Source organism: Globicephala melas, chromosome 20 (genome assembly GCF_963455315.2).
Source record: "Globicephala melas chromosome 20, mGloMel1.2, whole genome shotgun sequence".
Lineage (NCBI taxonomy): Eukaryota > Metazoa > Chordata > Mammalia > Artiodactyla > Delphinidae > Globicephala > Globicephala melas.
The window spans coordinates 5,222,713-5,247,549 of NC_083333.1; the positions used below are offsets into that span (position 1 = coordinate 5,222,713).

Consider the following 24,837-nt stretch of genomic DNA (forward strand, 5'->3'; position numbering starts at 1 on the left):
TGCCAGCGGACAGCCTGCCCAGCCCGGCCCCCCTCCTGTGCCCTCCACCAGCCTCCTGCAAACCTTCTCTACGTCATCCTCGTCCACATCCAGGATGGCTCCATCATGGTCTAGCTTCACGCGCACCTTCCCCTCGGGCAAGCTGAGCTCCTTGGATTTGAGCTGAGTGGCTGCAGAGCAGGGACAGACAGACAGACATGGGCCCGGGAAGCCGTGGCAGCCTTCTTTGGGCCCTTCATGGTCCTGCCTTCTCCCCACTGTATCACCAGCCTCTCCTTGCTCACCACTCAGGCCTCTCCAGACCCAGAGGCCCACCCACCACCCAGCCCTGAAACCAGAGAGGCCCAGGCCCTGGGTCTCCCCAGACTCACCCAGTGAGAAGCCATCCTTATGGACCAGCCACACCTTCTCTGTCTCATACCAGGCCTCCTCAGCTGCGATCTGCTCTTCTGTCTTCACCTATCAGAGGGAGGGGAAGAATAAAGAGTCAGACCCTGTTCTGGAAAGCAGACAAGGACAGCAGGAGAGAGGAGACATGTGAGGGGAAGGGCTTCCGGATGAGCCACTGGGCGAGGGGGACAGGTGGGTGGCAGACACAGAACGGGAGACATCAGAGATATCAAAGGAAGAAGCTGGGGAAGCCAGGAGCTGGTGGCGGGTGGTCCTGAGGAGCCCTGAGGACAAGGACACAGAGCTGGGGACCCTGACAGCCCTGAGGGTCTGGAAAGACAGGGACACATGGAGTATGTGCCTAGGAGAGAGCAGATCCCAGGAGAGCAAATCAGCAGCCACCCTCTTGCTCCCTCCCTGCAAAGACTGTATGATCAGTACCCCGAGCCTCCAGCCCTCACCCTGGGCCACAGCTGCTGTGACCTTACAGGCCTGGCTTCTCCATTCACCCACCTAATAGGCCCTCCTTCACCAAGCTGGGAAAGGGCGTTTCCTCAAGATCTGAGAATGTCTTCCAAGGGCTTCAGTACAACATGATGGGTGAGTCCTAGCCTTGACACTGGTCTTCCCTCCAGAGGATGCTCTCTTGGGCAGGGGCAGTGCCCAGATGCACATGCTAGCCTCCCTGCTCCCCCTCCGTGCCTCCTCAGAAGGAGCACAGACCCATGGGGACGTGCTAAGGCCATACAGGGGCATGAAGCAGCATGGCCAGGGACATGAGGCAGGGGCAGGGGTAGCAGTGCTCTGTCAAATACAGGAAGAGACTTGAATGCCACATGGATGGGCACGGGAATGGGTATAAAGGGGCTGGGAGCCCCCAGAAGCCCAGGTGGTCACCGATCAGGAAGAAGCATTCACGGGCAATGTCAGGGTGTAAGGTTGCCAAACCTGGCACCCCTAAGAGACCTGAGCTGGTCAGCAATGGTGCCTGGGGGAGCTGGGCAAACAGGAGCGGGGCCTGGCCCCCATGGCCCATCAGGCTCCTTTTGTCATGTGGGCAACGGGGCAGCAGGGTCATCCAGTGTCCTTTGGTGGGTGGACGGTCACCCCCCACATGAGCAGCCCCCAAGCTAGCCCCATCCCCCAACTCTCTGGGGATCCCCAGCTGCGAGGTACAGTTAGTCTCCTAGGGTCCCCCACCCTCATGAAACCGACCTGGGGCCAAGGCGTAGACACTGCTCTGTGATACTGACCCCCTGGGTGAGGGATTGGAAAGGACAAGAAACAATAATAACAAATACCTTATTTGTTACATTTCTTGGAGCTGAAAGAAAAAAGATCTGGGTTCTACTCCCAGGTTGGATTCTGGCTTCAGATAACTCCCTCTCCCTCGCTGACAGCCCTTCTGGGCTATAGAGTCAGAAGGCTGACTTACACAGCAGGCTCCAGACTTTGCATATCATGGGCCAGTGAAATTACCCCTCAAATAGGAGGATCACTATGGGGCTGTCAACGTTTTCAGTGAAGACATCCAAAAAAGGCTAGTTCTTTATATGTGAAAAAATTAACTTTATAAAACAAAATTCCTTCTTTTTTTCAAATCATGAGACAGGGGAGCCTTTGTCTTGAATGGGCATGTTGTATGGGTCCAGGGTTTGGAGACTGATGAATAAGGTGACATCAAAGGACCATGGCCTCCAGCTAGTTCCTTTAGAGCTAATCTGAAGACAGGTTCCCATATTGGCCAGCAGGGGGAGACAGAGGATGCGCAGCTTCAGGCTTCAGAGTGGGGAGCGGGTGGGGGTGGGGGTGGTAGGGGTTCAGCCTTTCCAGCTTTCTCTACCCAGAGGGAGCAGAATTGAAACACCTAGAAACCAAAGCTCTGGCCAGGCCCTTGGGCTTCTGTGGCTAAGAACCATGCGCCACAGAGGCCAAACTGAGTGGCGACCCTCAGTCTAGACACTCCTCCAGGGCCTGACACAGAGCTGCCCCATGTCCAGCTCCCGGCACTGCCTCCCCCAGGGGTCCCCCCAGATACCACGTGAGGTGGGAGCCAGAAGGGGAAAGAGGCCTTACACTCCAGCACAAGGCCCGGGCACAGACGCCAGCCCAGGTACCGGCCGGGGGTGGCAGGTGGTCACCAGAGGAAGCGGAGGGCTCCTGAGGGGGGCAGGAGTACCCTACCTGGCTGTGGGCAGGAGAGGCGGCCTCAGGGTCCAGCTACCAGCAGCAAGCAAAGAAGAGAGAGAGAAGAAGAGGGGTGAAGACAAGCAGGCCGTCGGCATGTCCCCTTCAGCAAGCACCCGGGGCCAAGTGGAGGGGAGAGGGGCGTAGCACCAAGAGGTGGACGGTAGGAGGGCTGGCCCGGCAGGTGTACTGTACCTAGTCAAGGAGAGGCCAGGCCGGGAAGGAGAGGCCCTGCTTAGTGAAGAAACACTTGGTACCGTCAGACTCCCCAGAGGAGATGCTCTGATAAGTCATTCCCTGCGGCAGGAGCGAGCCGCTCTGCCTCAGGCTACAGTCCCTCCTGGGCTGGCCATCCAGTCCATTCTGAATTACCCTCCTCTTCTGTGTTGCCAGACCAGACCACCTCACCACACCCAGGGCCTGGGACCCCTGGGAGCCTCTGGCCTTATCTCCAGGGCATTTCCCAGCCCAGCTCCCCTGTAGCCACCGGACCCCAGTACAGGCTGCCCCTGGCCTCCAGACACACACCCAAGGGTGCCACTCCCCAGGCCAAGGGCGGCCCTTCAGAGCTGTCACCCCTGCCTAGCTCATCAAACAGGACCACCAGCAGCCCCAAGCCTAGGACCCCTTCCTCAGACTCCCACTGCACCCCTGCACCATTCCCACCCCATGGCAAGCAGAGGTAGCACCACCCATCCAGGTCCACCTGCCAACTGCCCAAGAACCAGGGGACTGTGGACAGACCCGGTGGCCAGCCTCGACCTCCCCATCTTTGTCTGGTTACTTAAAGGCCTTTCTGGAGAGGAAGAGGAGTCAGCCAGGCCTTGGACCTTGCCTGTTAGAAATGGGCAAGGAGTTAACAGGCCCCACCTGGGACTGGAGAGCCAGGGCATCAAGAAAGGGGAGTGTCTTCTCCCTGCCTCGCACCCACGAGGCCCTGGAACCAAGATACGCCCTCCGGGGCAAGAGACTGGGGCCAGAGAAGGGGCTGGATCTCTAGCCAGAGGGGTCCCTCCCACAGGTTCCCTGGAGGAACAGGCCTCACTGTGCGCAGATCCTCCACAGTGCCCTTCTCTCATTTCTCCAAATGGGAAGCCCATGTGAGGGCCCCCAGGCCTCCAGGGAGCCACACTTCCACTGTCAGGTGGGCCTACACACACAGACACACACAGTCTGGCCAGCAGCCCCAGCAAAGAGGAGACCAGGGACTGGCAACCACACGTGAGAGGCGGCATTACAGGAGCTGCGAAGATCCTCTCAAGCCGCTGGTGGGCCTCCTCTGCGGGGGTCAGCTGAACGTCGGGGGCAGCTCCTGCCTAAAGGTCAAACCACTATTAGTCCCGGCCTGGGGAACTGGGGGCACAGCACACCAAGCTTCTAGCTCAGGAAGCCACTGGGATCCCCGTGGGTTAGTGGAATAGGGTCAGGGAGGCAAGCCGGGCACCAATTTGAGTTTTTAAGCTCTCAGATGAGAATAAAAACAGGTGCCTGGGAGTTCTAGGGTTAATTCTTCCCACCACTTTAACCATTCCAGCACCAGGACGGCCTGTTCTCACACGCATCCTCTGGCCCCTGCCCTGGGCCCAGGCGACAGGTGGCTGAACTCCAGGTTGGGGCCCATCTCAGCCCCAACTCCACCAGAGTGAGAGGCAGAGGGACAGGGAGCCATAGGGAAGGCAGCCGGCCCAGGAACGGGCGCGTGACGCTCTCTGGCTCCTTGGAGGTTCTTCTTAGGGGCTAGTGGTTCGCCTCACACCAAGACGCCCCTGCCAACTCCTGTGTGCCAGGAGGTCCCTTCCCTGATGCGGAGTGGGCCAGGAGGGGTGAGGGAAGCTGCCGCCTGCTCTCTTCTAAGTTCTGCAAAGCCCGGGAAGAATGGAATGGGGAGCAGGGCGAGTCTGAGACCTTAGGAATCCTAGCAGGCAGCAGGCAGAGAGGAGGGCCTCTAGGGCCTGGGAGACAGGACAGGTCTTTAGGTGGTCCCCTGCCCCACTTCCCCCGACTGTACCCTTTCAGCCAGAAGGAGCACGCAGGAGCACAGAGAAGCAGTAGTGAGACTTGACGCGTCGCTCCACCCACCCACCCACCCAACTCCTGAGGCCCCAGAAGGGTCCACAAAATGGGAAAGCTTGAAGAGAAATGCCCCCCAACCCAAGGACCAGCCAAGCAGGCATGCCTTCCAAGGGAAAGGGCTGGACAGATCATCCTTGGCCCTCCCCTGTGCCTCTCAGCCTCCTGTCCCACCCAGAGGGCACTTTGTGGACAGACAGGACCACCGATACAAAGGGGACCCACTGTGCTCCTCCGCCACCCAGGCCCAGAGCTCCTCAAGAGTCCTGCTGCCAGAGGGACAGCTGGCCAGGCCTGAAGAAGTAGTGATGGCGATGATGGTACCAATAAGCACTGTTACCAGCATCACTACGGATGCTACCGTTTACGGAGCACACACCACACCAGGGATCAGGCTCAGAGCATTCATTCCCTGTATCCTTTCTAATGCTCACAGCAACACTTCAAAGTAGGTATTATCCCTTATTTGCAATTCTAAAATCCAAAAAGCCCTCCAAAACAAAAGACTTTTCCTAACGGTTTTGGTGGCAAAACCTGACTGTTTAATCCACCACCCCCCCCGCCTGCAGCATGAACATTCATAATTTTCCTGTGGGAATATTAATGTGTTTGGTCACGAGTTGCTGCTCATTATGTACATTGCATGACAGTCTCAAATATAAAAAATCGCTAATTTCCAAAATACTTCTGGCCCAGGGGCTTCAGAGGAGGGATGGTAGACCTATGTGATCCCCACTCGACAGATGAAGGCTCAGAGATGCTGAGGTCCCACAGGAGTGAGTGGCTGGGGATGGGATGTGAGCACAGGCCACCTGACCCCAGAAATTCTGTCTTTCTACCCTCTCACTGATCTGCTAAGACTCTGATCCTCAACTTGGGATCTGGGGCCCCAAGCTGATGCCATGTAGCTGGGGGCCAGGCCCCAACTCCCTGGCAAGTGTGGAAGAGGAGCAGCATGCAGTTAACGGGTCCCCTGGGTTCTGGCATTCGGTGAAGGAAAGCCGTGCAGCCCTGCCATCGGCACGTGGCCCGGGCCCAGCTTCGCCGTCATGCGGGGCCTGTGGAAGAGCCTTGGGAAAGCTGGCTGCCAGTCCTCAGGTGAGGGTGGTAAGGGAGGGTCAGAGGTTAGTGACACACTCAGGTACCTCCTGCTGCACGTCAGGGGCTGGTGACTTGTTCTGTTGCAATCCAGTGAGGTTTGACTTGAGGTTCGGGTCGGCGGAGCCTGGGGCCGCCAGCTCTTCCGACTGGGCTGGGGAGCCTAGCTTCTCTGAGGCGTCCACTGTCTCTGGGGAGACTGGTTTCCCCGAGGGGCCTGGCTCCTGGCTGGAGGGCTTCTCCCCCTTCCCAGGAGCCTGCCTGCTACGTGGCCTGTGGTCCTTGCCCCTGCCCCGAGACATCAGGCTCCGCAGGCCCACGGAGAGCTCATCCTTGGCGGCCTCCTTCTCTGCTTCGGACTTCGGCCGAGCAGGGGGAGTGGGAGTGGCTGTCTTTTCTCCCCTCCTGCCTCGAGCTGGGTGCTCAGGAGACCTGACCCCTCTGCCCGCAGGTTCCTTGGTGCTCCCAGGCTCCTCGCCAGGCAGCACCTTGCTCACCACCTTCCTCACTGCATTCGCCACCCTCTTCCGGGACAGGCCCTGGGCCTCCTCGCTGGGGCCTTCCGCTGAGGCAGTCCTCGGGCCGTTCATGGCGAGTGTGGATGCAGGGCTCTTGGCTCTCTGGGGAGTCTCTGAGGGTGCAGGGCTGGTGGAAGGCTGAGGACTCTTAGATGGGCCACTGCTGCCCTTTGAGCTGCCCTCTAGCTACAGTCACACAAATACAGGGAGACATTAGCATCAGCCCGTGTCCCTGCCCGCCCCACACAGAGGAAGTAAGAGGTGTGACCTCACATCTAGTCGTGGAACAGACCTTCCATTCATCCAACAAACACCACAAGCTCCAAGAGGCCGCCCCAGGAAGCCCTCTTTCCATCTTCCAGATAGAACAACTGCATCGAAGAGTTTGGCTTCTCTCTCCCATAAAGCACAGCAGGTCACCTGCTGTCCATCTCCAGGCTTAGCAAGGAGCGGTGAGAGGCCAGCACAGGGTGCCCAGAGGCCCATGAGGTACCCCAGAGTTACTGGCTTATGTCAGGACAGCAACTAAGCCCGGATCCCAGGAAGCCCGCTCCCTCACAGCCCAAACATAGCAGAGACGGAGCATGGTGAGGTCAAACACCAATTCCTATTATCAATCCTGGCCCTAACTCTGGGGCTTCCTGCCTTGGTGGTCCCTGGTCCTTCTATCACCCAACTTCCTCTGTAGTCAGACCCAGAGCCTGCCCATCCCAGTGAAAACCGTAGTTAGGAAGTAATTCTTGGCCCGCAGACATGCCAAGCCTCCTCCCTCCCCACTCCTCTGGGTTGAGGCCACTGTCTACCCCTCACCCACACCCTCCAGAGCTGCAGAAACCCAGTGCTGGCCCAGGAAGCTTCCACCTCAGCCTGCTTTCTGCCAGTCTCCCTGCAGTTTTCCTTGTGCAAACCTCTCAAGGGCTGGAGGCCTCCTAGCTCCCAGAGTGCACGTGGAGGAAGAGGTGGCAGCTGCAGCACTCAAGCGACCACAGCTCCACCCTGTCTAGGCTCAGCCAGCCTCTGGGCACCCAGGAGTCCACTGGAGATGCTAGCACACTCTGCCTGGTGGGGACCGTCTGCGGTCGCGAGGGACCGCCACTGGGCAGGCCCGGCTGGCTAATGGCAGGGCAGTTTCCTGCAAAGCCAAGCCACATGGCCTGGGAGAGCCAGGTCAACCTAGGGGCTCCTTGCTGGTCAGGCAGTGCCCTGCCACTAATGAGCTGTGCTTGAGTCCTCGTTCCCCAAACAGTGACCTTGGTTCTAGGGTATACCTGGCGGCCACCTCTGTCGAAATGCAGGAGGGCGCTCACAGAGCGGACAGACCTCTGGCTGCCGTGTGGACAGAGACCCACGTCCTGAGCAGAGCTGAGCCAAACGACCTCAGCCCAGGCCTCAGGTACAGGGTGGCCCTGCTGCAGGGGTGGGAAAGGGAGGCCTTGAAGGGGCCTCTTCCTCAACCTCTTGGGCCAAGAGTGTTCAGTGGCATGTCAGGGCCCTGCAGAGCTGCCGTGGCCCCAGCTGCTGGGCCTCACTCCCTGCCCCCCACTTCTGGCTTTCCTCCCATGCCTTCTAACTGAAGCTCATGTTGACAATGACAATGATGATGATGATAGTAACTGCTAACACTTAAATGGAGCTTATTATGTGCCAGGCAGTCTTCTAAGCACTTTACACATAATTTCCCCCCCAAATCTGGCATTCTCCAAGGCCCCTCCCTCACCAATCTCAAACATATCCCCTTGAAATCACCCTGACCTTGCAGCACTGCTTACAGATCAGGTGGAAGCCATAACACCTGGCTAATCAAATCTCCACTCAAGTAAGGGGTGTGTGTGGGGGGCGGGGGCAGGCACCACGTGGGGTAACGAAGTACAGATCTGTTTTGTGATCCAGCTCTGTTCCCGAGCCCTGGGCACTCCTGCCCGCTAGATCAACAGCAGCCCTCGCCTGACTACACATCTCTGGACCTGGCTATTCTAGAACCGTGTCCCCTCTCTTGCCTTAAAAGTGTCCAACTTTATTCAGGGTCTCTGTCCCAAGGCAGAATGACTTGGTGGGGGGGGGGGTAGTGGCACTGCACGGCTGGGGCCTGCCTCTAGGTCACCCGCGCTGAGCAGCTGACAGGGTCTTGGGAAGAGACAGCAGCAGCTGCAGTGAAACCCCTCCCTGCCCTTGGCTTGTGCCACCCAGAGCAGGACGGACAGTCCCAACAGCTGAGCTCTCATTTGTCTGCCTAGGCCTCTCCAGCCCCAAAGAGTTCAGGAAACCAGAACTATAGGTAGGAACTAAAGAGGGGGCTTAGGGAGAGGCCCCCAACATGCCTTGGCATTGCCATCTCCTTCACACACACCAGGTTGGCATCACACATGCTGTACTTTGTCCCTTTACTGCAATTCCCTCTAGCCACCCCACACGGGAAGAGGCACCCTGCCGTGCCTGCCTGCTCCGTGGAACTGCCTCCCAGACTAGGCCTGGGCTTGTGGACACAACCCACCTGGACACACAACTCTCTCTCTCATACACACACACACACACACACACACACACACACACACACACACACGGGTCTAGGAGAAGCACTTACAGCCCCTTCCTCCTTGGCAGGAGGACCAGGCTTCGGCAGAGTTTTGTCCTCCTCTTTAACCTGAGGGAGCAGACAAAGAAGTCACTTTGCAGGTCAGAGGTCAGGGTGGGGAGACCCAGCACTAAAAGCACAGAAGGAAAACATCCAAGCAGTCGCTCTCTCTGAGAGGCAAGAGCTCCTGAGTGCTTGGGAGTCCTGGGCCTATGGACTTGAGCAACAGATAGCCTATCCTGGGGTCAAAATTGTCCAGTGACAACTTCAAGAATGAAGTCTCTGGGGGTGGTTAAAGCCAAGTACCCTTTGCCCTCAGTGACCAGCCACGTGACCCACCCAGGCTGCCTAAAGAGGTCCACCCATGAGGGCGCCATCATGGCCTTGGTTACAGGGTAGAGAGAAACTACAAGAGCCATTCCCAGCTCAGACAGGAAGTGGTCTGAACAAGAGCCTCCCTGACCTAGGGACTGAGGAGGAGGGAATGACCCCAGCGTGGGGGGCGGCTGGGCCAGCAGAGCTCAGTGTGGGGTAATAGGTGGTCCCTATCAGCCTGGCTCAGGCTTGCTTCTAGGTCCGTATGATTTCCCTCAGCACAGAGCCTGCGTGCCTTCCCAACCAGAGCGCTGAGCTCTGGCTGGAGGCAGGAAGTCGGGCAGAGGCGGGGATTCAGGAGGCCAGATAACTTCCCAACCTCAGACCCACAAAACTCTGCCAACCATGCAGCTGAGGGAGGCAACCCCAAGGTTCGGGGTGGGGCGTGGAGGAAGGAAAGATGCCTGGGCTCTGGGGTTTGTGCCCAGCCCGGGAGCTGGTTGGCCCAAGTCAGAGGGGAGGAGTAGAGTCAGGGCCAAAGGGCAGAGACCATAATATATCCGGAAAAAGGACAGACAATATGGCCGCTCTGATGGTTCTTTCAGCTCAGAGCCTGGCTCAGAACAGACCCAGAGGACCAGGCCTCAATTCTGGGAGAGGCTCCTCCCCTCCCCCTCACCAGCATCTCTTCCTCCAAAAGCTCAGGCAGTCCTCGTGGATTTCATTTCTCTTCTTTCCTCAGTCACTTAGGACTGTAGGAAAAAGACAGGTCTGCCACCAGCCCTACCCCATCCTCAGCATGACTCCTTCCCAGCACAGGGGGCAGGAGCATGGGAAGGTGTCCTTGATTCCTAATGGAAAAGATCCTTTGAAACTCATCCAAAATCATTTTAATCATCCACCTGGGGGGACTCTCCATTTGCAACCAGGGTCCATGGCTAATTTTGAGCTCTGATTAGCGGTGCCTGGGGCACTGACCAGCATGACAGCCGCTGCAGTGCTGAAGCTAAGAGCCCACAGAGCTTTTTACAATGGGCTCAAGCTTCAGCGTTAGTACACAGTGCCACGGCCAGAGGGAAAACGGCGATTACTCATCAGAGTGGACTCCACGACTTTAGAAATTAGGATTGGAGCGGAGAAAAGGATGGAGAGGAAAGGAAGAGAAGTGGGAGAGTCTAGGTCTGCACCTGCTGCCCCTACAAATGCCCATCACTGCCCACCCCACCCCCCCGCACCATCACACCGTGCACGAGCTCCCAGACACACAGGTTAGAGGGACAGCAAGTGTTCACACCCAGACACACTCATTACTGCACGCAGTGCTGTTAGCTCGGGCTCAGGAATGGCCCAGATTCCAAGTCCACTCCGTGTCCTTCAGCAGCTCCAAATCTGTCCTCCTTCCACTGGCTCAAGCTTGGGACCTCAAGGGTCGCCCCCCCAGTGGCGAGGCATTGAGGGAAACAGCGGCTGCCCCCTGAAATGTGTGGGACACTAGACCTAGCTCTGAGCTCAGCTCTGGATTTAGCCGGAGGCTGACTCACTGCCCCACCCCCACCCGAAGGGTTCTGTCTGTTGTAGGTCATTGCCCAGCTGGGGACTGAGCACAGCACAAAGGCACGCCCAAGTCTGCAGCCTGAATCACCCTCTGGCCCCAGGTGGCCCACTGGCCTGGTTCCCCTCTCTTGGCTCCTCTCCCCCTATCCATCACAGCCCCCAGACTCGGGGAGACCCAGCTCTGAGGCCTCAGAGCCAAAGCCATTCCCAGCGGCCCCTTCATAGCAGCTCACATTCCCAGGGGTGAGTCAGAGCAGCAGCAGTGGGAAGGGTGTGAGGAGTTAACTTGGAGGGGCACCAGTGGGACAAAAGGCAGCTCAGCTCACCAGAGGTGGAGCTCAGGGGAGGAGCATGACTCAGCGCAGGAGCCCATCCAGACAGAAGAGTGAGTTCCTGGACCTCCTGGTCATTCTCCTCGGCCCCCAAATACACACACATGCCCCAACCCGTCTCTAGCTTCCAAAGCTCCCACTCCCACAAGCCAGTCTCCTGCCTGCACACACCATGCCAAGCACATAAGAAAAGCATAAAGAGTTTTGAAATACAACTTTCCTTTTGCTCCCAGAAGGCGAACCTTGATGAAAAGGCCATGGTGCCGAAAGTAGCCCGCACTCTGGGCCAGAGAAGAAATGGGGGGCAGGGTCTCTCAGGGACTTGGAGTCTTCCTAAAGGCCAGGACCTGCCGGGACAAAGACTGTGGGCAACAGGGGAAAGGAGGGATGCAGTGGAGGGGGAAGGATTACAAAGCTCAAAAGGTCAGAGAAGGAGTAAGGGATAAAATATTAGAGAAAAGAGAAGGCAAGGTAACGTACAGAACATTGACACAGCCCTTGGAAGCTGTGCGCCCTTGAATAAGCCACTTCACCTCTCTGGACCTCTCTGTGGAATTAGGGGATGGACTAGTCCAGGTGATGGTTAAAGTCCTTTCCAGGTCTGGCACCCTAGGAGGCTGGGTGGGTGGTGAGAGGCACGCAAGCCCTTAATTCAGTGAACCAAAGCTGCGGGCCTGGGAGCCAGGAGGGGATTAAGGAAGCTGCTCTAGGACTCCTGTGGCTTTGCCTTTTACCTGTAACTCACCAGCACCTGCCAGGGGCAAGAGGCCTGGAGCACTGCACAGCTGCCCCGTCTGGGGGTGAGAAACTAGAGCGGGTCCTCTTGAAATTCAACAGGCAGAACTGGCCTCAGCCCAGGGAGAGGCTTCATCTCAAGAATCCGTTCAAGTCAGTGGAGTTAAAAAAACTGGTTCATTCTTATTCTTACTTATCCTGAATGAATAGCGAAAAAACAGAGAATGTTTTGTTTTCAGTGAATTACTTTAAATTTGCTTTGTTGATGTTTCTATCCTATTATCCAGTTCATATGCTAGGCTTTGTTCTTTTTTTTGTGTTTTTTTTTTTAAGAAGATGTTGGGGGTAGGAGTTTATTAATTAATTAATTTATTTTTGCTGTGTTGCGTCTTCGTTTCTGTGCGAGGGCTTTCTCTAGTTGCGGCAATCAGGGGGCCACTCTTCATCGCGGTGCGCGAGCCTCTCACTATCGCGGCCTCTCTTGTTGCAGAGCACAGGCTCCGGACGCACAGGCTCAGCAGTTGTGGCTCACGGGCCTAGTTGCTCCGCAGCATGTGGGATCCTCCCAGACCAGGGCTCGAACCCGTGTCCCCTGCATTAGCAGGCAGATTCTCAACCACTGTGCCACCAGGGAAGCCCCAAGTTTGTTTGTTTGTTTAATTAACTCATTCGTTCTTTGATGTCCTGCTCCAGTTCTCCTGTGTGTCCAGAGAGCAGCCCATCAGCCTCCGGCTATAAGGACACCAGGCCGTTCACACCTGGGCCTGTTCCTCATGAGCATCACTGAACGCAAACATAGGTTTTTCCCTGGAGGAAATTCTCTCTGTGGCTTCTGTGCAAAATTGCCTGGATCTTTCTCCTCTCTTCCTTATCACTAGATTTTAACTAAGATTTGCTTAGGATCAAGAATAACCTATCTTTGGGCTTCCCCAGTGGCGCAGTGGTTGAGAGTCCGCCTGCTGATGCAGGGGACATGGGTTCGTGCCCCGGTCCAGGAAGATCCCACATTCCGCCGAGTGGCTGGGCCCGTGAGCCATGGCCGCCGAGCCTGCGTGTCCGGAGCCTGTGCTCCGCAACGGGAGAGGCCACAGCAGTGAGAGGCCCGCGTACCGCAAAAAAAGAAAAAGAATAATAATCTATCTTTATCCAGTACAGAACAGGTAAGCAACACAGTCCCAAAGATGGTGGCCATATCTCTGGCACAGTCCCCTCAGAGCTGAGAACTTACGGTTCTCAGCAAGGGTGCCTGGGAGCCAGAGCCTCTCTTCCCTGACCTGTTCCATCTCTGGAGAGTTCAGACATTTCCAGCAACATTAATTACTGAGTATGGAACATCTACAATGAGCTGGGCCCCGTAAAAATATTTAAAGTATATTTTCGTATGTAAATCTTATGACAGCCTCGTGACATGGGAATTATTATTATTCCCACTTTACTGATGAGGAGAAAGACTCAGAAAGAGATTAAGTCACAAAGCTGGTAAGTGATGGAGCTGGGATTTGAACCCAGGTGGCTCTGACTGCAAGCTTGTGCTGCTCCCTTGGAGGCCCCCCCTTTCTGCTATGTTAGGCGGGGTCAGAGGGGCTGAGTCATCCTTAGTAGCCAACTCTGGTTAAGATCTGCGTCCGCGTTGAGGTTCAGGGGGTCTGGGTCCAGCCACAGCATGGATCGATAATGTGGAGCTTACTAGCATTCAACGTGCCCAAACTGAGTTTCTGGACTTGCAAAGGAACCACGACCCTGCCATTCTCTGAGGCTCTGACCACCTCCTCCCTCTCTGGCACTTCTGGCCTCTTCTCTTTGGGGAAGGGAAGAGAAACCAATGCTCACCAAACACTCACTGTGGTATCTGGCACAGTGGTAGGCGCTTTACGCTGTCTCCTCCTCCAATCCTCACAAAAACCCACTTTCTAGGTAAGAAAACCGAGAAGGCGAGTACCTTGCTGAGGGCCCCCCAGCTGGTAAGTGGCAGCACTGGGATTCACACCCAGGATGGATCTTGGGGGGCTGTTTGTGTGTCTATAACACTCCCCGGACTGTGATTTCCTCACAGGCAGGACTCTGTTTTACTCATCATACTGTGGGCACTAAATAAATGTTTGCTGCCTGACGGTCCTGCAGTGGGGGTTCTCTGTACAAACCTCTTATTCCCATCTGGTCTCTTCTGTCAGCTGTAAACTACGGAGAATAAGACTTGTCGATCCTGATTCCCAGGGACGTGGGGAAGACAAGGGAGGTATAATCTCTAAATGTAGCAAGAATAAGTAGATAGTAAACCCGATTGCCATGGGGATGAAGGGAGGGCAGGACACTCTGAAATTGCTTAGTAGCTCTTCCTGGAGCCAACAATAGCCATGAGATGCATCAGCCTCTGGCCTGGCTGTCACACCTTCAGGAACGTATAAGCGACGAGCTGACTTAAAGAAAGGAAGAGAAAGAAAACCTCCACAGGCCGATACAAAAATGCACTGTCTATAATAGCCCTAAATTGGAGATAATTAACTCCCTAGAGTTAGGGAGGGGTTAGGTAAACTATGTTACTTCAGTACAATACACTGTTGTGTTGCCATTTAAACGAACAAATATGTGGACAATGTAACCATATGGAAAACTCCTCCTAAAAGAACAGTGATTCAAAAAAAACCTAGCACCTAAATAGAAAGCAAACAGTGATCCTAACAACCTTGTAAATTGTGCAAATTAGACATAATAGAGACATTTGGTATTTATTTTGTTATGTATTTGTCACTTACTATTTATTTCTCTTATAAAGATGGCTAAACAGTCAATAAAAAAGAAAAAGCAGAGGAGATAACAGCTAAAAGCATTTGTTCTCAAAGAGGAGAAATCCAAGAAATGTGCTAGGGACCCATCTACCCTCAGCCCCGAAGGCTTCCAAGGCTCAGGGGTCTGGGTCAGGCTGGGTTTTACCCTCTACATCGTGAGCAAGGACCATCCACCCTTCACTTATCATCCTCTGTGCCCTGCACAGGAGGGTACAGGTGCACAAATGCCCCCAGGGGGATCGTTCCACCCAGCAGGCACCCCTCAGGCATGGAGTGCTCAGCCTGGACAAGTGTATCACGGACATCCATGCCAGGTGTCCACCCACGGCAAGCCCCCGAGGGCAGTGGACACCCTGAGAAAGACTGCCTAGGGGAAGAGAAGATCCTGCTGCCTGTGGCCAAGGGAACGTGGCAGCTCTTCCCTCTACCAACTCGCACACACACGCTCCGGGCTTCTCATGGCATCCTCCTCTCTCTCCTTTCCCATTCGAACACAGAAGGGAGCTCCCACTTGACCCTATCCCTGCCAGTCCTAGCCTAGCACCGACTAATCTAAGGATGTGGAGGAGGATGAAGGTGCAGGGAAGAAATAACAGTAAGAACAGTTAGTCTTTCTTGAGCATTACTGAGTGCCAGGTACTGTGCTGAACGCTTTACACGCATTACCTCATTTAATCCTCACAACATCCCTCTGCAGTAGATACTAGGATGATTCCTACTTTACAAATGAGCAAAAGGAGGCTCAGAAATGACCTGCCCAAGGTCTCACAGCAGCGAGTGGCTGATTGGGACTTACGCCCAGGTCTGTCCTCCAGCAAGAACCTCAGAGGCTCATGTTAGGGGATGGAAGGAAGCCCTGCCCCCACCTCCCTTGGTTCACCTGTGCCATTGTCCTTCCATGACATCACCTGCCAGAGCAAGAGTTTGGGTAGAAAGCTGGGGTTTCCAGAGATGGCCTCTACCCCACCAGCCACCCATGACTGGAATAAGCTTTATACAGAGCCGCTTGGGAGGGTTCTGCAGGGAGTGGCCTAAAGGCCATGCTGTCAGAGAAGAAAGGGGAGAAGAGCTTGGCAGGGACACCCTGGCCCCTTTGGTCCAGCCTCCAGCGAGAGCCCTCCCCCCCCCCCGCCCCCCGCCCAGGGCGGAACAGAAAGTAGCCAAGCGCGCGGCCACTGTCGGCCAGGCCAGCCTAGAGGAAGCAGGTGCGCTGGGATGGCTTCCTGCTGCCACTGCAGTTGCAGAAGGCCCGGGCTTCCTCCTCCAACGGCCAGACCTGCTGGAGGCCCCCCCTTCTCTGGGGATACTCACTGCCCCTCTGCAGGGCACTTTGCCAACTGCCTGGCCACCGGCGTGCATGGCCCCAAGTCTGCGACCTGGTGCCGGGACCTGGAGGCCCAAGGTGGGGTGGGTTATAAGCTCTACCAGGAAGCACCCACTCTCAGGGTGAGAAGCCTCTCGGGCCCCACCCCCAGCCCGCCCACACACGTTGGCGCTGGCGCCAGTTTTGTGGCTGGAGCGGGGCAGTCCTTGGGCACAGGGAGATACAAATGCTCCGAGGCACAGCTCAGGCTCCTGATACACCTCCGCACCAGGCCAGCCCATACTCGCTGCCAGCTGCTGACACAACTGAAAACCTTACCCTTGGTGGCCGGGAGGGGCGGCGTGGGGGAGCGTAAGGGGCTGGGAGGCCGCTGTGTCTCTCCTCACTTGCTTTTTTAAGGAACTTACTCACCAAGATGCCATCTGTGGCCCTTCCGAGTGTCCGATCCACAGAAATGGAGGAGCCCATGTTGAGTCCACTCTCGGGGACAATGAAAGGGGGATCCCTGACAACTCCAAAAGCCACCCCTCTCAAGCCCCTCTCTCGTCCACCAGGGGGAAGCGGGGGTGGAGGGCCATGCTGGCAACGCAAAGCAGGGACAAGACCTCCCAAGTCATGAGTCAGGCCCGGGAAGCCCTGCCCCTCGCCTCTGAGAGGTAGAGGCTGCGGGGATGGAGGATTCTCTCCCCACCAAGGCAGCCTCACGCCTCCCTCCCCACCTACTTCAGCCACCTCGAAGGAAATAACAAAAAGTCCCCTCCTTTCCTAAATGAGGAAACAGCATGAGGAGCCTGGGACATTTCCGGGGTGGGGGGTCAGAGGGACACTCACCCGCATAGCCTGGCCTGGAGCAGGCCAGAGCAAGGAGTCTCCTCTCCGATGCTGCTCCGTTAGCAGCTCAAAATAGCACTGGCAGCAGCCCCGCCCCTGTTCCCCTCCCTCTCTCCAGGCCCCTCCCGCCCAGAGCTGCCCAACCCAGGCCAGAGCCAGTGGGAGAGAGTGAGAGAGTGAGTGGCCTGGAGGACTGCGGGTACCAGGTATGCCGGGAGGAGAGGGTGATACGGCACGCGTGGAAACGACGGAGGAGGCTCTTGGAGTGAGGACCTGGGGTGGGGGGCAGGCAGTGTTGGAGGGTTAGGGGCAAGGGACGCGGAGGGTGAGACTTTCCGACTGACACACACCCAGGCTCCCGACAGCTGAGCTGATACGGCCCCTAAAAATAGCAGAGGAATTTGAGACCTGCAGCCCCCCAGCCCCACAGGCCAGAGTCAAGACATGCACATGCGCGTTCACGTGCATACACACACACACACATACACACACACACACACACACACACACACACACCCCAGCATGCATGAACACTCGATCACAGCACAGCGCTCCTGAGAACACACAAATCATAGGCTCACCCCAGCCATCTAATTACTGCGGCAGAGGCCAAGACAACCACTAACGTCACATCCAATACAACACACAGGGCCCACTGCCCACTGTGCGCAAACACAGCCATCCTATAAAGTCCTGCAGGAGCAGAGACCCGCACCATCAGTCTGAGGCCCACTGTGGCCGCCCCCCTGTAACAAATACACCGGGGACGTGCATAGGATCAATCGCACGCTCTGCGTAGACATCCCTCCCACACAGCCAGTGACCGCACAGGCACAGAGGAGGGTGGGGTAGGTGGGGTGGGTGGGGTGGGGTGGGTGGGCCTTGGCCCTGCAGACAGAGGAAATCTTGGGTGTCTGGCGGATGAGCGAGGGCTGCCAGTGAGAGGCCAGCATTCCTCGTGAAGAGAAACCTGGCCTGGCTCTTCAGTTAGCACCACAGGGTGCCCAGACCAGGGCTGGGGACACCGGTGAGGCTGAAATGGGAGATGGGCGCAGGTGGGAAGGAGCCAAAAGACAGGTCTTTTGAAGCTGTCTCAGAAGCTGTCAGCTCTGCAGCAAAAAAGGAAACAGTGGTTGCCTCCCTCTTCCTCTCCAGGAAGAAAAGGGGCGGGGGGGGGGGGAGGGGGAGGGGGAGGGGGAGGGGAGGGGAGGGGGAGGGGAGGGGAGGGGAGGGGAGGGGAGGGGAGGGGAGGGGAGGGGAGGGGGAGGGGGAGGGGGAGGGGAGGGGGAGGGGGAAGGGGAGGGGGAGGGGGAAGGGGAGGGGGAGGGGGAAGGGGAGGGGAGGGGGAGGGGGAAGGGGAGGGGAGGGGGGGTTGCTGAGAAGCCAGAGCAGAGCTGTCTCCTAACCAATGCCCAACAGGGTGTCTGGAGACCCCAGGCCTGTCACCCTGGCCGGTCCTGTGAGCCCAGCAGGTCCTGTAAACAGTATTACTTTCTCTATGAAGAGGTTGCTAAGCACTGCCCAGGAGGACCGAAGCCCAGCTCCTCGTGAGTCTGCTCTCTAGGGAGTGGTGTGTCTTCCCGGGGAGATGGTCTGGCCCTTCGGGGGCACGTGCCACGTCACAGGTCTTCGTACCTCCAGTGCTTTCTTGACACAGTGGTGCCACTTGCCTCAGCGGCATACTGAAATCCCCAGTGGGACTTTAAAAATACCGATGCCTCGATCCCACCTCTTCCGCCTAGTTTCTGAGTTAATTGGTCTGGGAGGGCGGCCCGGGCACTGGGATTTTTAAAAGCTCCCCCGGTGATTCTTACATACAGCCACAGCTGAGAGCTGCTTGACTGCCAGGTCAACGTGAGGCCTAGTGCAGAGGTGCCCATTTGTTATATCAAATGAGAGAGTCAGTGAATGAAGGAATGAATGACTTAGCTGTGTGACCACGGGCAGGTGACTTAGACTTCCCTCATCCGCAAAATGAGGATTATGCCGCACTGACTCTCTTAGCATGAAATTGGTGAAGTCTCAGTCAGGGAAAGGGCTTTGGTTTTCAAAATGTGGTCTCCAGACCGACAGGATCAGCATCACCTAGGAACCTGTCAGAAATATAAACTCTAGGGCCCCACCCCAGACCTACTGAATCAGAAACTCAGCATGTTTTTATGCTGAGTTCTTACCAGCCCTCTCTAGGTGATTCTGAGAACCACTGCTTTAAAGGAATTATTCACACTGTACTGCAGTTAAGTTAGTGAGGCCTTCAGAGCCAGACTGCCGGGTTCAATCTTGGCTCTTCCATGCAGTAAACTACACGACTTCACTCTGTGCTTCCGTTTCTTCACCTATTAAATGGGGGAAATAATAGTGCCTACTACATAGAGTTATTGTAGGGATTAAATGAATTAGTACTTGCAAAGCCCTAAGAACAGGGTCCAGCCCCTATGTTTTCGATAAGTTTTAACAGTTATTATCTATCTGTGATCACTGGGGTGGGGGAGAGGCATCACAAGCAAAATTTTCAGGTAACTGAAGCCTACCCTCTTTAAGGGACAAAATACTTTCTATTTTAAGTAGTTTTCTAAATTCTGTTACTATTTCCAGTCATAAAAATAACAAACATTTTATAGATTCTCTTTCTTTGGTAAAATACTCTGAACTCATCTCTAACATCTTAAACTCTGACCTCCTGACTGACAGCCTGGCTTCTGCCCCACCAACACCCCAAACCAGTCTCCAAGGGCACCAGCCCCGACTCGGCACCGCAGTCACCCTGAAGCCTCGGGCTACCCCCATGTTAGGAAGGCCAGACGCCCTTTGTGTCTGTGTATCTGCTGCTTAGTTCTTTTGTCCCCTGCCCCTGCCAGACCATCGGCTGTCACTCTGCCTGTCAGCACGCCTGTCTTGCGCAGTCTCACCTGCTTCTAATACGCTGTTTCTGCCAAAGGCTGTAAAGCCAAATAACCAAGCCTGACATAAGAGTCCAGAGCAGAACACGTGGGATGTCAGCGAACACACAGCCTCTCCTGTGAGTGAAAGGCCTGGGTTTTCACACGCAGACTCAGTGTTCTCTACGCTGGCTGCTTGAGGGCCTTCGAGGCTCACCTGCCATTCGGCAGTGCCCTGGAAGATGACTTCTGGGTGACCGAGTGTCACTTCATCTGCACAGTCTCGTCTGACTTACTAGTAGTAACCGTGGGCCCATCCGTTCCGAGTTTCTACTCAGATGACTAGATCCTGTCCATTCTGTCTCTGGGATGCTTGGTGTTACTGACGGAGACCATCTCAGGGCATTTCACTTCCCTTAGTGAAAAGGGAAACCTCTTCATTCAGAGGGGGAAACTGGGGCCCTGGCAACCCACTCAGCTTCACACATAATCACCATTAGTCCCTCTGCTGCTCAAAGCTCAGTACTGTCTCAGGACCTGGTCCTTAAGCCTGTCCTATGGCTCTGGGGGCCACGTGGTCACTCCCACAGCCAGCCAGACCACCTCCAGGCACCTCAGCCTCCCTCTAAGGACAGCCACAATCTGGGTCCTCCTCAGCGCTTCACCCTCACCTTCCTCTCACCCTCGCCCTCTCCCCAGCACTCCAGGCTCTCACTCTCTCAGGAAGATCTTCCCACGGCTCCCTGCCTTCATCTCCCACAGAGCCTTTACTTATAAGTTTCTCCACCAGCCCCTCCACCTTCCCCATTTCTCAAAGTCCATCGTGAGTTCCACCTCCTTCATGAAGCCTTTCCCAAAACCCAAGACCTGCGTGGTAACAGAGTGCAAAGTCTAAATCCCAGCTCGGACTCTTTCTTGCAGTCTGACCTAAGGGAAAGTTACTCGATTTTTTAGATTTTCCACTTTTTGCCTTATAATAGTACACTTACCTTATGGGGTTGTCGTGAGAATTAAAAAAAAAAAAATAATAGTGGGACTTCCCTGGTGGCCCAGTGGTTAAGAATCCACCTGTCAATGCAGGGGACATGGGTTCGAGCCCTGGTCCAGGAAGATCCCACATGCCGCAGAGCAACTAAGCCCGTGCACCACAACTACTGCCTGCACTCTAGAGCCTGCGAGCCACAACTACTGAGCCCGGGCGCCTAGAGCCTGTGCTCGACGGCAAGAGAAGACATTGCAATGAGAAGCCCGCGCACCGCAACGAACAGTAGCCTCCACTCATGGCAACTAGAGAAAGCGCAAGTGCAGCAACGAAGACCCAACACAACCAAAAATAAATTAAAAAATAAATAAATTTATTAAAAAAAAAAAAGAAGTACATGGAAAGCACCTAGCATTAGGCCTGGCAAATTGTCGGTAGTGATTCAATTATTATTAAAAACCAAGGTGTAGTGAAAAGAAAAAAACCCAAAAAACCCCCAGTGTTCACTGTCTATACCTATACATCAGCACATATGCATGGTGGTTCTTGAGTATACTCGACACGGTGCTCTATTACATACAGGGGAGTCACATACCATGTGGAATTAGATTCTAAAGTCAGCATGTAAGGCAAAAATAGAATATAGTCAAAATTACTCTTAAAAATCCCTAAACTTGCTCACAAAGTATAGTACACATGGGTTTGTATACACCATTCTATATATCTGAAAGCATAATGTATACAGTCATGTACAGCATTGAATAAAAGTATACAAAATACAATGGTTATAATTTCAGACTACAGTAATATATAGTTTCCTACACAACCACATACAGGTATCCTCCATTTTTTGAAGGTTTGTTTTATGCCACTTGGCTTTTACGAAAGGCATACATTAGTACCTGTTTCCGATAAGCAAAAGAAATCTGAAGAGGATTTTCGCTTTTACAAAAAAATCCTAAGAACAAAAATAGTGTCCAGTGTTTGTTTTGCAGCAAGCGTTATAGCGGCAGGACACACGCCAGGCAGCACTGCCAAGCTCCTTCCCCAGGAACTACACTCAGCATCTCAGCATCAAACTGTCATAGCTTTGGGCTACCCTGGTGGCGTAGTGGTTGAGAGTCCGCCTGCCGATGCAGGGGATACGGGTTCGTACCCCCACGTGCTGCGGAGCGGCTAGGCCCGTGAGCCGTGGCCGCTGAGCCTGCGCGTCCAGAGCCTGTGGTCCGCAACGGGAGAGGCCACAACAGTGAGAGGCCTGCGTACCACAAAAAACAAACAAACAAAAGAGACTGTCATAGCTTTGAAGTGAATCTGTATGTGTGCTTTATCTCGATTTTTAAAAATGCATCCATTAGCAAAATGTGCCTTAAGGTCATTGCTTCTTTACTTTGCACCATTTCAGCTTCCAAAAGGTTTCACAGGAACGCTGTACTTTCGGATTGCGGGGGGGAACTGTAATTGAATTTATTGAAGTTTAATGAGTATATGCCATGACTAAACTGATGTTTTGATGGTAATCTATTTGTGTCACGTGTTTAAGCCTTCTCCCCCTGGAGAACAGGGACGATTTCCTACTTCCTTTAGATACCATCCTACTCCCCAGAACCAGGCACATAGTAGGTGTTCAATAAATATTCATTGGATTTAACTAACTGATCTGAAAGGTACATGTGTAATTAGCCACACAGAAAAGAATGGGGAACAAAGGAATATCCAGATTGAGTAACAACTTCAACTGCTCTGCTCTCCCACATTGGTAGTGTTGGGTGAGTGAAAGGGCCTTGGCTCTGTTTCCCGCACTGGGTTAGGCAAAGTGGTTAAGCAGAGCTGGGAGCAGGCTAGACAGGAGGCTCTGAGGAGTAAGTCGTTTACTCTTGCAACTAATGATGATGTGTAATACCTCACGGTGAACACTGTGGGGAAGCACAATGCCTGTTTTGGGGTTTTTTGTTTTTTGTTTGTTTCATCCCCTTACCACTAGACTGTGAACTTCTTGAGGCTGGTTTAGAGGGAGGTAGTTTGTAAAACATTGAGACTGAGGTTCTAATTAGCATTTTAATGAAAGAATACTCCTCTGACCCGATTTGTCTTTCTAGTTCCCCTTTAAATCAAAACTCTTAAAAGAAAAGGGGGCGGGGGTATAAACACTGTCTCCATAAATGGATACTAATTATGTAGTGCTTGTGTTATGACTAATTTGCAATGTATAAAGTGTCACTAATAGAACTCTTTATTTAAGGAAGTTGGGGGGAGTCTTGTTTCCAGCGCTATGCTCTCAGGGCTGGGGAGGGCCTGGAGCATTTATTTATGCTTCCTGGAGACTCCCCACCACCAGACAGATGCATTCTTCGGGATGATCTGTTCAAAGGTTTCTCAGCACCTGTGCCTTCCCTCTGTTGGCAAGGATTAGCCTTTATTACCTTTTTTTTTTTTTTTTTGGTGTGTAAGAAATGTCTTCTCTCCTATAAAGTAACAGTGTAAGTGTGTCAGTAGACAGTGACTGGTACTCTTTGAGATACCAAGGTTTTTTCTGAAATTTTACTGGGCATCAATAACCAGTGGATCCCAAAGGAAGGGAACAGACCCTCTTGAAGCCTAGGGATGGCCGCAGGGAGGGGGAGGAGGTCTGAGGAGAAACCCGCCGAGACCAAAGGTGCAGGCGCAGGGATGGGCCCAGACAACCATGCCCAGGAGTTGCCTCGCTGGGTTGCGGCCAAGTCAGCCCCCGGCCCCGCCCCCAACCCCTGAGGCCTACGCTTCCTGGCCCCAACGGGCCCCGCCGCCAGCGCAGGGGCGGAGTCGGGGGCGGGGCCCGGCCGGCACATGCGCCTGGAAGCCCGGTGTGCACCCGCCCTGTAGTGCCGCTGGAGCCCGGCAGAGGGCGGCCGCCCCCTTCTCAAGGGTCAGCCGGCGCCCAGGCCGCGGGATAGCACCTCCTTGGGGTCGCCCTGCCGGCCCCGCCCCCAAGAGGCGCCCCCTGGGAGCTGGAGGCTGAGGGGGGCAGAAGCGGCAAGATGGCCTCTCCCTTTACCCTGGAGGGATACGTCCAGAAGAGGCAAAGATGAGCTCGGCGCAGACTTTGCTTTCATCACTGCTCCATCCCCACAGCCCAAAACAGTCCCTATGTATAGCAGGCACTCAGTAAATGCTTATTGATGGACTAAAATGGATGAATGGATGACTTCATGAATAAACAGAAGACTCCAGGGATGCCTTGAGCCTGTGTCGTGGGGAGAGGTCTGGGACAAGCAATCCAGGAGGGTCAGTGGGCTCGGAGTGGCCAGCCCCACATCACTGCCCCAGAGGTGGTTACTGAGGCTTTGGGCTCCCCCTGCCTTGGCACACCCAAGCCCCTGCCTTGGCACACCCAAAGGTTTGCTCAGAGCCTGTTGACACCACACCATCTCGTGGGCACAGAGCCCAAGCAGGGAAGTCTGGGCTTGTCCTCTCTGAGAAGACCAGGAGACCATCCCCTCGAAGTCAGGTCCCAGCTGCCTGCGGGGACGGACCACCTGACTGGTGGCTCCAGTAGGCCTGCTGCTCCCTGAGGACTCTCAGCTGCTGGGGATTTCCTCCTGGCCCCCGGGGACTTCCAAACTGCCTCTGCTTGCCAAGCTCCCACAAGGCCCAAAGCCAAGGGCCAACCTTGAGGCTGGTTGTCCAACGTCCTCCACCCTCCTGCCCCAAATCCCACCAAGACTTGGGGCACTTCTGAGTCTACTAAACGCACCACGCGTGATCTTCCCATCCCCACCCCCTCTGGCAGACAGGAGAGAATAAGCATAATGAAGAAGCGTTCTTCTCTTTTTCACATAAACGACAACTCTTCTCTATTTCCAGAGGATAAAAAAAAGGAAACCCAGTTTAAGGGTCAGCCACACCAAGTTAAAATATCAGTACGGCCTCCCGGAGTGTGAGTTAGAGGCCTGTGCTATTTATTCTCAGAGACACTCCTTTAGACAAGTCTCAGTGTCCTCCAAACACTGGATATTCAATAAATGTTTGAGGATCTGTGTGTTCACCTCTGGAGGCCCCTGTTGGGCTTGTTTCTAGCACTCTTTGAAGTCAAAATAAAGCACAGACCCAATCTCCATAGAAGCAGGAAGGAAGAAGCAAAAGCTTCTACTTTTCCTACTAACCCCCCACCTCTGCATTGACAACCCTGGCCAAATCCACTGGGGCATGCGAGCACCTGTGCATTACCAGGCTGGGCAGAAAACATGCCTGGCGAGCTGGGGAAGCACTGCCCCAGTTGTGGTGG

At 54.8% G+C, this 24,837-nt stretch overlaps 2 protein-coding genes across 11 annotated transcripts in view; both read right to left on the reverse strand.

Annotated features, from left to right (window-relative positions):
- The window catches only part of MYO18A (myosin XVIIIA), a 95,175-nt gene that overhangs the window by 44,547 nt on the left and 25,791 nt on the right, over positions 1-24,837 (reverse strand). For 4 of the 10 annotated variants that reach the window (XM_070044498.1, XM_070044499.1, XM_060290841.1 and 1 more), the window contains exons 3-5: positions 2,467-2,610; positions 372-459; positions 64-170 (exon numbers count right to left, since the gene is read on the reverse strand). In XM_070044498.1, the coding sequence (XP_069900599.1) occupies positions 64-170; positions 372-459; positions 2,467-2,610 (339 nt within the window). Of the gene's footprint in view, positions 1-63; positions 171-371; positions 460-2,466; positions 2,611-16,712; positions 16,792-24,837 lie in introns of those variants that run through there. The other 6 variants (XM_070044502.1, XM_070044500.1, XM_070044503.1 and 3 more) reach the window with 4 other exon arrangements.
- LOC132594211 (uncharacterized) lies at positions 4,685-8,884 on the reverse strand. The gene is made up of 2 exons (XM_060290851.1): positions 8,845-8,884; positions 4,685-6,449 (listed from the first exon to the last, which is right to left on the reverse strand). The coding sequence occupies exon 2, from the start codon at positions 6,333-6,335 to the stop codon at positions 5,766-5,768; it is 570 nt and encodes a 189-aa protein (XP_060146834.1). The 5' UTR covers positions 6,336-6,449; positions 8,845-8,884; the 3' UTR covers positions 4,685-5,765.